This window comes from Nerophis ophidion, linkage group LG07, assembly GCF_033978795.1.
Source record: "Nerophis ophidion isolate RoL-2023_Sa linkage group LG07, RoL_Noph_v1.0, whole genome shotgun sequence".
NCBI classification, from domain to species: domain Eukaryota; kingdom Metazoa; phylum Chordata; class Actinopteri; order Syngnathiformes; family Syngnathidae; genus Nerophis; species Nerophis ophidion.
The window spans coordinates 14351447-14364542 of NC_084617.1; the positions used below are offsets into that span (position 1 = coordinate 14351447).

At 41.1% G+C, this 13096-nt stretch overlaps 2 protein-coding genes across 2 annotated transcripts in view; one reads left to right on the plus strand and one right to left on the minus strand.

Moving 5' to 3' along the window:
• On the minus strand, positions 1–9183 carry phb (prohibitin). Its single transcript, XM_061905395.1, has 7 exons — positions 9025–9183; positions 7804–7905; positions 5977–6138; positions 5760–5902; positions 5566–5682; positions 2274–2369; positions 1–265 (listed from the first exon to the last, which is right to left on the minus strand). The coding sequence occupies exons 2-7, from the start codon at positions 7886–7888 to the stop codon at positions 53–55; spliced, it is 816 nt and encodes a 271-aa protein (XP_061761379.1). The 5' UTR covers positions 7889–7905; positions 9025–9183; the 3' UTR covers positions 1–52.
• Positions 9171–13096, plus strand: part of LOC133555922 (uncharacterized) — a 22911-nt gene continuing 18985 nt past the window's right edge. Inside the window, exon 1 of the mRNA XM_061905394.1 lies at positions 9171–9226. The gene's annotated coding sequence lies outside the window, so the exon portion shown is untranslated. The remainder of the gene's footprint in view (positions 9227–13096) is intronic.

Below are 13096 nucleotides of genomic sequence, written 5' to 3' on the forward strand. Positions count from 1 at the left end.
AGCTTTTCCATCAGGCGTTTATTTATAAGGATGGCGGTCAGTGGCAGCGTCCTCACTGGGGCAGCTGCAGCAAGGTCCCCTGTCCTGACGGCAGGTATGTGACATTTCGGGAGCGGGACAGCTGGAAAGCGATGTCCTCGGCCGCCTCCAGCTTACGCAGCTCCACCAGGCCGTCGCCCGCCTCCATGAGGGAGTTGGCGATGAGCAAGGCAGCCTGGGAATCGCCCTCGGCCGAAATGATGGCGGCCTGCTTCTGTTGTTCGGCCTAAAAGGACGACATTATGAAGCAAAGGTGACCTTTTATTGGCAGTAATATGTGAAGGGACTTACAGAGCAATGGGAATTGGGCTATATCTATCTTTTAGTGTTGCAATGATACCAATAGTTTGCTACCTGTATTAAAATTATTTCGGGGACCGCAAAAAAAAATGAATAACTGGCTTTATTTTAAGAAAAAATCTTAGGGTACATTAATATATGTTTCTTATTCCTAGTTTATCCTTAAATAAAATAGTGAACATCCATCCATCCATTTTCTACCGCTTATTCTCTTGTGGGGTCGCTGGCGCCTATCCCAGCTATAATCGGGCGGAAGGCGGGGTACACCCTGGACAAGTCGCCACCTCATCGCAGGGCCAACACATATAGACAGACAACATTCACACTCACACACTAGGGCCAATTTAGTGTTGCCAATCAACCTATCCCCAGATGCATGTCTTTGGAAGTGGGAGGAAGGTGGAGTACCCGGAGGGAACCCACGCATTCACGGGGAGAACATGCAAACTCCACACAGAAAGATCCCGAGCCTGGATTTGAACCCAGGACTGCAGGAGCTTCGTATTGTGAGACAGACGCACTAACCCCTCTTCCACCGTGGAGCCAAAATAGTGAACATACAAGACAAATTGTCTTTTAGTACTAAGTAAACAAACAAAGGCTCCTAATTTAGTCTGCTTACATATGCAGTAACATATTGTGTCATTTTCCATTCTATCATTTCATCAAATTAAGGACAAATGGTAAAAAATTAATTATCAATTTACTTTACTGTTTATATCTGCTTACTTTCTCTTTTAATATGTTCTATCTACACTTCTGGAAAAATGTAATGTTTGATACATTAGTTTTGGATGATACCACAAATTTGGGTATCGATCCGATACCAAGTGGTTACAGCATCATACGTTGGTCATATTCAAAGTCCTCATGTGTCCAGGGACATATTTCCTGAGTTTATAAACATTATATACATTTAAAAAAAACGAAAGATGATGTTGTGATGGCAAAAAATAGACGTAATCTTAGTAGTATCAACTAGATACTAGCCAAATACCAACCTGCTGTTTTGAGGCATATTAAAAAAAATTATGCACTTTGTGACTTCAATAATAAATATGGCAGTGCCATTTTGGCATTTTTTTCCATAACTTGAGTTGATTCATTTTGGAAAACCTTGTTACATTGTTTAATGCATCCAGCGGGGCATCACAATAAATTTAGGCATAATAATGTGTTAATACCACGACTGCATATATCGTATTGGTTGATATCGGAATCGGTAATTAAGAGTTGGACAATATCATTCATTCTTGTCATTGTTTGTTGCAAGGGGTTCTGGGTGTTTGTTCTGTTGTGTTACGGTGCGGATGTTCTCCCGAAATGTGTTTGTCATTCTTGTTTGGTGTGGGTTCACAGTGTGGCGCATATTTGTTACAGTGTGAAAGTTGTTTATACGGCCATCCTCGGTGTGACCTGTATGGCTGTTGACCGAGTATGCATGCATTCACTTGTGTGTCAATAGCAGCAAATATTATGTGACTTGGGCGCCATGCATTGGCAGTGCCTTCAAGGTTTATTGGCGCTCTGTACTTCTCCCTACATCCGTGTACACAGCGGCGTTTTAAAAAGTCACAAATTATACTTTTAGAAACCGATACCGATAATCTCTGATATTACATTTTAAAGCATTCATCGGCCAATAATATCGGACATCTCCAACTACTACCAAACAACATTCGGGCTCCACGCAAAAACGACATCAAACCGCAGACTTTGTCCATGAAAATATTGAAAAGCTGGCAAATAGTGCACTGTGTTTCAGTTTGTTTTGTCACCCGAGTCTACAAACTGGACGAGCGAGCCTTGCCTTTGTTGACTTGGTCATATGCCAGTTGAAGCAATTGAGCTCATAGGCTGAAGTACTGCTGTATTCTAATGGGAGCTTTGGGACGCATGATCAGGTGCGGGATGAAATAGTAAAGACCAATTACCTTCTCGACAACGAAGCGGGCCCTCTCAGCTTCCTGTTGGGCCACCTGCTTCATCTCCACAGCCTCTGTGAATTCTTTGCCGAACGTCAAGTGTGTCTGAAAGAACACAATCAGTGAGCACACAACTAGGCACACGTACAGGGATGGGCAAAGAAACCCAACATATACTAAAAAGCCAATGTATGTTGAGATATTTTTTAATTAAAAAAAACGACATATTTTACGACAAAACTTAGTGTCAGCTTTGTCTTATCGAGAAATTGTATATTATTATACAAGTAATAAATGCGCCATTTTGGTGTTAAACAAATGCAGACAACCTGCAGGTATTTGATGGTTATGTTGTTCAAGTAACATCTGTAGAAGTGTAATAATACACCTGACATTATTTTTGAATGTACTACTGATTTGAGCAAGCCAACAGCAAGTCTTATAACACAGCTATGTTGTCCCGCAAAGCTAAGCTAAACTAGCCAGTAGCCACAACACAGCACTTCAACATGCATCAGTGGCGTTTACAGCGAGTAAGGTTGCATTCACAAACTCCCCGGAATTATGAGCTTCCATATTACAAACGTCGCTTTGTGCACGTTGTCTATGTTCTTTATCGCTAAAACTATTATGATAATTTGTTGTGGATGTTTTTATTTTGACGGTAGTAAGTTATTTAATGTATATAAATGAAATATTTCAGTTGATAGTCTGTTCATTTTAAATGTCACAAAATTACAAAAGAATAAAAAGTCAATCAATCAACTGTTTGTTTCTATAGCCCTAAATCTCAAGTGTCTCAAAGGGCTGCACAAAAGTAATTTATTGATTTTTTTGTTATACAAAAAATTGCATGTTTTACATTGTTTAAGTACTGATTTGGCATTAGTGTAGGTTAAAATGTTATTGATACCACCTTCACACGATTGTTGGGACGCGTGACAGCTGCAGGAAGCAAAACAACATAGAGTAGTTCTTTGCTGCAGCTACAACAGTTCCTCATCTGGGAAGGTTTTCTATGAAGTTCTGTGTGTAAGAATTTGTGGTCCATTTATGGGTCTAAGGTCAGTGATGTGTATTTGGAGTAGTGCAGGGGTGGTAACTTTTAAGCCCTTGACATTGTGAAAATTAAATTAATTATAAATCAGATTTATATATAACAGAAATCTAAGGTGTTTAGTCCAGATAGCTTAGCATATATTGACTTACACTGGACTTATTTTAGCGTCTTTAATGCACAAACTCTACCCCCATCTTTGAATTTAAGTGGGGAAAATGTGAACATCTTTGCTATAGAGCGTGGGTGTCCTTTGTTTTGTTGGCATGCAGCATATTGTCAGAACAAACTAAAAATGTAAGAAAAAATAGCAAAAAGAGTTAATATAAAATTATGATTCTAGTAACTCAGAGTTGTCCAAACTTTTCCCAACATATACCGAAAAACCAAAGTATGTTCTGATATTTTTCTTACTTAAAAACACAAAACAGACATACATATTTTAAGACCAAAAAAGTGTCAGCTTTATCTTATCAGTGAAAAATTGAATATAAATATTTTTTTATTACAAATCGATGCAAAAATATAAAAAAAATGGCTCTTGCATACTTTGATTTTTCAGTGTGCAGCCCTTAGTGGGAAAAGTTTTGGACAGCCCTGCTGTATGGCGATGACTGATCACTGCTGTCCCCCGATGTTCCACTTACGTAGTGCAGGTGCCTCATATGCTTAAAGAGGAACTACACTTTTCTTTGGAATTTGCCTATCGTTCACAATCATTATGAAACACATGACAGATGGATTTAAAAAAAAAAAATGCATTCTAAATCTGGATCGGTTCGCAGCCGAGTGTGAAGCGACCGGAATGAGAATCAGCACCTCCAAGTCCGAGTCCATGGTTCTCGCCCGGAAAAGGGTGGAGTGCCATCTCCGGGTTGGGGAGGAGACCCTGCCCCAAGTGGAGGAGTTCAAGTACCTAGGAGTCTTGTTCACGAGTGGGGGAAGAGTGGATCGTGAGATCGACAGGCGGATCGGTGCGGCGTCTTCAGTAATGCGGACGTTGTACCGATCCGTTGTGGTGAAGAAGGAGCTGAGCCGGAAGGCAAAGCTCTCAATTTACCGGTCGATCTACGTTCCCATCCTCACCTATGGTCATGAGCTTTGGGTCATGACCGAAAGGACAAGATCACGGGTACAAGCGGCCGAAATGAGTTTCCTCCGCCGTGTGGCGGGGCTCTCCCTTAGAGATAGGGTGAGAAGCTCTGCCATCCGGGAGGAACTCAAAGTAAAGCCGCTGCTCCTCCACATCGAGAGGAGCCAGATGAGGTGGTTCGGGCATCTGGTCAGGATGCCACCCGGACGCCTCCCTAGGGAGGTGTTTAGGGCACGTCCAACCGGTAGGAGGCCACGGGGAAGACCCAGGACACGTTGGGAAGACTATGTCTCCCGGCTGGCCTGGGAACGCCTCGGGATCCCCCGGGAAGAGCTAGACGAAGTGGCTGGGGAGAGGGAAGTCTGGGTTTCCCTGCTTAGGCTGTTGCCCCCGCGACCCGACCTTGGATAAGCGGAAGATGATGGATGGATGATGGATGGATGGCATTCTAAATATTAAATACATTCAATCAAAAATCCACTTACAATGGAGCCTATGGGAGCCGCTCAATTCTGCCTGTAGAACGCCTTTAAAAACATTGTGACCTCAATTTAGGTTTTATATACATGATGTAAGTATAAATGTAATGTAACGAGAACATATGTAATAACATTTAATATTTACGTATTTTGATCAGTTTAAGCATATGTGGCTCATTTAAAAAACATATCGTTTGCTTTTTTCTTCATCACCCACACTTATCTCTAATGTTTGACTGCCATCTGGTCACACTTATTACACCATGTACTAGATAAAATAGCTTCGAGATGGGTGAGCTCAACCAAACTTATTCCTTACATTAGACACACCGGGTTATAAGGCGCACTGTCGAGTTTTGAGGGGAAAAAAAAGGATTTAAGCGCGCCTTACAGTCCGGAAAATACGGTACTCTGCGGATTGTAAATACAATTGGATAAGGTTTAATGGATACAATGAAACAATTAAGCATATAAAGTCAACTTGTTTTTTCCACACTGTTGGTTCTTTAAGTTGAACATTAAGATGAAAATGTGCACAGGCGTTGATGCCTTTCCGGCGCTTGGACAGAGAAGCACTTGCTGCCACAAAGCGTACAATTGTTGAAAATGTCATACGAAGACAAAGAGGCGCGTCCCAATACTTGTGTCCAATGCATGGGTTGGTCTTCATACCAGTGAGACGTCGTCGAGGATGAGGCCGAAGGTGGAGGCTCGCTCTGTGAGATCCTCGCTGACCTGTTGAGACACCAGCTCTCTCTGGGTGATGAGCTCGCCTGCGTCGAACCGGGCCTAACAATTTCACACACGCGAATGAAAACCAAGACGAGCACAATTTATTGTGTGTTTGTCATTGCGTCATTACGCACCACTACGGCCTTGAGGACCTCGGTGGTGATGGACGGCAGCACCCTTTCATCATAGTCCTCGCCGATGCTTGTGAAGATCCGCGGCAGCTGGTTGCTTACTGGCCGGAAGAGAATACGCAGCGTGATGTTGACGTTCTGTAGATCTGCGCAGAGAAAGAAGCAGATGAAGCGCGACGCTGCAACACACACGTTGTTCTCCACAGCGCTACTACTCCACCTTTGCTTCCGGTGATGACGGGCACGTTTCGTGGGCGGGAACGGCAATCAAAAATGATTGGCTTTTGCACCCACGGGATGAGGAAGTGAGTGCCCTCCCCGACGACAACATCTTGGACTCCTCTGAATCTGTCAAATATCACCGCCTCGTGACCTGCGTCCACTGGCACAAACACACATTGCAGCTTGGTTAGCGTTTACACATGCATGCTATGGAACGCTCTATTGGGCACATGAATAAAGTCTGATCTGACCACGTATGTGTTCAGATGGGTAACGTTCACATTTGAAACAATATGGTGCCAATTCCCGGTGCCTGGGAATCGATGCTATGGTCCCAATGTTTACATTACACTGCAGGCTTTTATCACTCTTTCTTGTCTCTCCTTCTCACAGACAGCAAACACACCTTCTTACATACGTCACATACCGTCACGTCATACGTCACATACGTATACGCCCTCGCGGAGCAAAGAGGTAGCTGCACGGGTAACGTTAGCTGTGGTAGGAGTGGTAATACGAGAGAAAGAAGGTGCCAATCTGGTAACAAATGAAGAATTAATTCCCAAGAAAAACAGCAGGGGCTCCATCGTCTGACGGTGGTTTGGCTTCAAGTGGGAATATGTCAAACAGACAACTGTAATTTGTCAAGTGTGGTGCTGAAGCGTTGCTACAAAAATAGTATTACTGCTAATTTGTAGCATCATTTGAAAATTCACCTGCTAGAGGATGAAGAGTGCTTACTCCGCACAGCAACATCTCCATTCAGTGCCATACGCCCAAAAAAAATCATGCACAAAAGTGCACTTTATTTGTTTTAAACTATTGTAGTGGCGTTCTGTACAAAAAGTGCATTTTAATTTAGTGTTGTTTTGATATGTCATTTTAGTGACATCATGCACAAAAAGCTTGTTTTAAAAAGTCTCTGACAATCTTGCACTTTCTGTTTTGGAAATGATATGAATGCGGGTGCCACTGCTTAATAACTGTTTAATAAATACGGTTTTACTCAAATGACTTGTGATTTCCCTCGCTGCATGAAAGTTTAAAATGAGCATATATTAATGCAGTACGAACAAGAATGTTTTAATGTAGACACATAGAATCATCATACTGCTGTGATTATATGCATCAAGTGTTCATTCAAGGCTAAGGCAAAATATTGGCGATATATATTTTGTTTATCGCGATATGGCCTAAAAATATCGAGATATTAAAAAAAGGCCATATCGCCCAGTCCTAGTGTGTGGTACACAAAACATCAATTTCCACACTTCTATTAGCCCAGGTCAAGTGGACCCGGACATTTTATATGTAATAGAAATGAGTAGGGGGGTGTATGGTCATCAAATAAGCATTTTGATATATGTTTATGTATGAGCCATTGTATCATTTTTATTTTAATAACAAATGAAAACGGGTCGCACAGACCCGAACACCACAAAAGGGTTAAATAAACTTTGATTGATTGATTGACACAGGGTTTAGTGCATGTGCCTCACAATACGAAGGTCCTGAGTGGTCCTGGGTTCAATCCCGGGTTCGGGATCTTTCGGTTTGCATGTTCTCCCCGTAACTGCGTGGGTTCCCTCCGGCTTCCCCCAACCTCCAAAAACATGCACCTGGGGATAGGTTGATTGGCAACACTAAACTGGCCCTAGTATGTGAATGTTGTCTGTCTATCTGTGTTGGCCCTGCGATGAGGTGGCAACTTGTCCAGGGTGAAGCCCGCCTTCCGCCCGAATGCAGCTGGGATAGGCTCAAGCGACCCCCCGCGACCCCGAACGGGACAAACGGTAAAAAATGGATGGATGATTTATTGACTTACCATTGAAAAGGGCAGAGTTCACCACACCTCCACCAACAGCCAGGGCCAGCCCCAGCTTACCAATGGACTCGAATAACTTTGCCATTGTGAGACTCTAATTGACTATAGGAGAAAAAAAAAGGTATGAGTGGAAATTGGGTGTAAATTTAGTCAAGTCAAGGCCTCATGAAGTGCTGACTTAAAGGCCTACTGAAACCCACTTCTACCGACCACGCAGTCTGATAGTTTATATATCAATGATGAAATATTAACATTGCAACACATGCCAATACGGCCTTTTTAGTTTACTAAATTGCGAAGTATCCTGTTGAAAACGTCGGTATGACGACGCGTGCACGGGACGTCTTGGATTGCAGCGGACATTTTTTTCCAGCCCGATCCAAGCTATAAGTAGTCTGCTTTAATCGCATAATTACACAGTATTCTGGACTTCTGCATTGCTGAATCTTTTGCAATTTGTTCAATTAATAATAAAGAAGGGGGGGGGGGGTTGCCCACATATGTGGTCCACTCCAAAGTTCTCATAGTCCTCATGGTCACCGACGTCCCACTGGGTGTGAGTTTTCGTTGCCCTTATGTGGGCCTACCGAGGATGTCGTAGTGGTTTGTGCAGCCCTTTGAGACACTAGTGATTTAGGGGTATATAAATGAACATTGATTGATTGATTGAATGTGAGAATCTCCACAACCCGTGACGTCACGCGCACATCGTCTGCTACTTCCGTTACAGGCAAGGCTTTTTTTTTATTAGCGACCAAAAGTTGCAAACTTTATCGTTGATGTTCTCTACTAAATCCTTTCAGCAAAAATATGGCAATATCGCAAAATGATCAAGTATGACACATAGAATGGACCTGCTATCCCCGTTTAAATAAGAAAATTTCGTTTCAGTAGGCCTTTAAGTCTGCTAGCTACGAGTTGCCAAGTAGCTAGCAAGTACAAGAAACACACATTTGCCGTGATTTTAACAACAGAAACACACTTAACACAACACACCACTTTAACCCGAAAAATAATATCAGGAAAAAATATATTTACTATTTACCTAAAAAACACAAGTGATGAACGACACTGGTAATGAGCGTCCAAAAGCTACATAACACACACGACGCTACTTTAACTGCGTACAACACATGAAAAACGAGTTGCACACTTCACGTAATAAGTAATTCAAGGCATTTTTCAAATCGTTATACAGTTTAAAAACGTGCCGTAATTTACCTGTGTTGAATTCAGACGTCCGTGACCTCCACCGGACAAAACGTGCAGCGTATATGGGGCTTAGCTACAATACTGCGCATGCGCAGCGGGTGAGGCAACGTCTGTGTTCTTCTTCTACGGTCCTCCTTACTTCCGGTTTACTACGGCGTTTCATGTGGGTGTCTTCCGGGCGATAGTGAGCAAACTCATTTGCTTTTTGCCAGTAAGTAAATATTGACAAAGTAATAATACAAAAAGAAAGGTTAAATTGTGTTTATTTTGTCCCGTCCGTCAATATATGTTATTTTTGGAGCGTACAAACTCTAACCACTTCCTCATACTCAGTGTTAAAGGCCTACTGAAATGACATGTTCTTATTTAAACGGGGATAGCAGGTCCATTCTATGTGTCATACTGGATCATCTTGCGATATTGCCATATTTTTGCTGAAAGGATTTAGTAGAGAACAACGACGATAAAGTTTGCAACTTTTGGTCGCTAATAAAAAAGCCTTGCCTTTACCGGAAGTAGAAGCCGATGTGCGCGTGACGTCACCGGTGTGAGGGCTCTGTCACGCCAAATTTCTTCCCCCCTACAAAAACCTTTCCCCCCATTTACTTCCGGGGTCATGATTAAAGACCTACTGAAACCCACTACTACCCACCACGCAGTCTGATAGTTTATATATCAATGATGAAATATTAACATTGCAAAACATGCCAATACGGCCTTTTTAGTTTACTAAATTGCGATTTTAAATTTACCAGGACTTTTTTTCTTGAAAACCTCGTGTAATGATGACGTGTACGCGTGATGTCACAGGCTGTTATGAATATGAGCGCTGCGTACACACACAGGTAAAAGTCGTCTCCTTTAACCGCATAATTAAACGGTATTTTGGACATCTGTGTTGCTGAATCTTTTGCAATTTGTTCAATTAATATTGGAGAAGTCAAAGTAGAAAGACGGAGTTGGGAAGCTTTAGCTTTTAGCCACACAAACACACGGTGATTCCTTGTTTAAAATTCATGGAGGTGAAACTTTAGTATGGATCACAGCGGGCATGGATCCGACTACATGTCAACCAGCAGGTTTCGGTGAGAAAATTGTGGTTAAAAAGTCGCTTCTTACCGGATATCAGCTGAGCTTGTGCCGTCCATACAGCTGCTGTCGACTTCCCCGAGGCACTGCGTGTCAACACCCGGCCGTGGACGTACACTTCCGACTATCAGGTACTGTTAAACTCACTAAAACACTGGCAACACAATAGAAAGATAAGGGATTTCCCAGAATTATCCTAGTAAATGTCTCTAAAAACATATGAATCCGTCCCAATGCAACGCGATTGTAATCGCGTTTTTTATTTTTATTTTTTTCTAGTCCGTCGCTATCAATATCAAACACAAATCTTTCATCCTCGCTCAAATCAATGGGGAAATTGTCGTTTTCTCGGTCTGAATAGCTGTTTTTGTTGGAGGCTCCCATTAAAATCAATGTGAATATATGAGGAACCATCAACATGTGACGTCATCGTCTGCGACTTCCGGCAGAGGCAGGGCTTTTCTCCAGTTGCGAACTTTATCGTGGATGTTCTCTACTAAATCCTTTCAGCAAAAATATGGCAATATCGCGAAATGATCAAGTATGACACATAGAATGGACCTGCTATCCCCGTTTAAATAAGAAAATCTCATTTCAGTAGGCCTTTAATACAGACGTAATGTTAACGCTATATTATAAAAATAAATGGCTATATTCTAAAAATACAGATGTTATGTTAACACTATATTATAAAAAAAAAAATATATTTTTTAAAAACAATTTACAAACACAAGCACTGGGATGACGCATTTACTTCCGGGGTCACGTTTCCTCATGTTTCCTCTTACGTCATCCGATAGCTTGTGTTTGTAAATTGTTTTTTTAATTTGAATTTTTATGTTTTATAATATAGTGTTAACAAAACATCTGTATTTTTATAATATAGCGTTATATTTTTATAATATAGCGTTAACAAAACGTCTGTATTAATCATGACCCCGGAAGTAAATGGGGGGGGGGGGTATAGGGGGGAATAAATTTGGCGTGACAGCTCCTCACATTGTTTACAGTCATGGACACCAGCAGCGCGAGCGATTCTGACCGAGAAAGCGACCATTTCCCCATTAATTGGAGCAAGGGTGAAAGATTTGTGGATGAAGATAATGAAAGTGAAGGACTAGAAGAAAAAAAAAAGACAGGGCAGTGGGAACGATTCAGATGTTATTAGACACATTTAGTAGGATAATTCTAGAAAATCCCTTATCTGCTTATTGTGTTACTAGTGTTTTAGTGAGATTATAAAGTCATGCCTGGAAGTCAGAGGGGTGTGGTGACCGCCAGTGTCTCTGAGGGAAGCCATGGAGGAGCCAAGAAAGTCGCAGCTGCCTCTTTGACAGCTGCAGGAAAAACGACACAAGCTCCGCTCATGTTTACGGCAAGAGCCGACTTATTACCACAATTTTCTCACTGAAACCTGCCGGTTGACATGTGGTAGAGAAACATCTTCGCTTGTAAATAAGAACGATATTCCATTTGTTCACTATGCTTTAATAAATTATAGCAGTGAAATACAATAACAAAACATGTTATCAACGTATTCCTAAGTGCCGTCTGGCATAACTTCAACACGTCATCCACTTCCTGTTTGCGTGTGTGTCACAATAATAGTCCCGTGGTGCAACATTCTCTAGCTTGACCGCTCTGTTCCATATTAAAGCTTCACAACAAACAAAGAAACACCGGCTGTGTTTGTGTTGCTACAGCCGGCCGAAATCCACCGCTTTACACCAACACCATTCTTCTTTGTAGTCTCCATTAATAATTGAACAAATTGCAAAAGATTCAGCAACACAGATGTCCAGAATACTGTGTAATTATGCGATTAAATCGAACGACTTTTAGCCGTGAGTGGTGCTGGGATAAAATGTCCGCTACAACCAATAACGCCACAAGCACGCGTCAACATAAGCGTCATCATTCCACGACGTTTTCAACAGGACACTTCGCAGGAAATTTAAAATTGTAATTTAGTAAACTAAAAAGGCCGTTTTGGCATGTGTTGCAATGTTAATATTTCATCATTGATATATAAACTATCAGAGTGCGTGGTCGGTAGTACTGGGTTTCAGTAGGCCTTTAATATGAATCACTACGAACATTAATAGATACATAGTAATGGGGTCAAATATATCGTACATTTTCTGGCTTTTAAGATACGTTAATTATTCATCTAGCAAGGCGGTGTTTACTCTCCTTCGCTTCATTCATTGCATCAGTCGGTCTTACGACAATGAGTGCACTCGGGCGCCCTCTGCCAAACTAAGAAAGCAAAAGTGAAATTGTGTTTTCACAATTTCACCTGTGATGTCACAATTTCACTTGATTGATTGAAACTTTTATTAGTAGATTGCACAGTACAGTACATATTCCGTACAATTGACCATGGTAACACCCAAATAAGTTTTTCAACTTGTTAAAGTCAGGTTCTACGTTAATCAGTTCATGGTACAAATAAATACTATCAGCATAATACAGTCATCACACAAGTTAATCATCAGAGTTTATACATTGAATCATTTACATTATTTACAATCGGGGGGGGGGGTGTAGTGGGTTGGTTTGAAAAAAGAGATGAAGTAAAATACAGCACTATGTCATCAGTTTCTGATTTATTAAATTGTATAACAGTGCAAAATGTTGCTCATTCGTAGTGGTCTTTTTGAACTATTTGGAAAAAAATATATAAAAATAACTAAAAACTTGTTGAAAAATAAACAAGTGATTTACTTATAAATAAAGATTTCTACACATAGAAGTAATCATCAACTTAAAGTGCCCTCTTTGGGGATTGTAATAGAGATCCACCTGGATTCATGAGCCTAATTCTAAACATTTCTTCACAAAAAAATTCATTTTTATCAATATTTATGGAACATGTCCACAAAAAATCTAGCTGTCAACACTGAATATTGCATTGTTGCATTTCTTTTCACAGTTTCTGAATTTACATTCCTATTTCAATAAATATATTTATAAAGGATTTTTTGATTGT

Excerpts from the sequence above, each read along its gene's own strand:
- phb (XM_061905395.1), bottom strand. The coding sequence starts at position 7,888 with ATGGCAAAGTTATTCGAGTCCATTGGTAAGCTGGGGCTGGCCCTGGCT. Across the intron at positions 6,139-7,803 it reads GAACTCTGCCCTTTTCAATG|TGGACGCAGGTCACGAGGCG; the intron begins GTAAGTCAATAA and ends TGTTTGTGCCAG. Across the intron at positions 5,683-5,759 it reads AGGTCCTCAAGGCCGTAGTG|GCCCGGTTCGACGCAGGCGA; the intron begins GTGCGTAATGAC and ends TGAAATTGTTAG.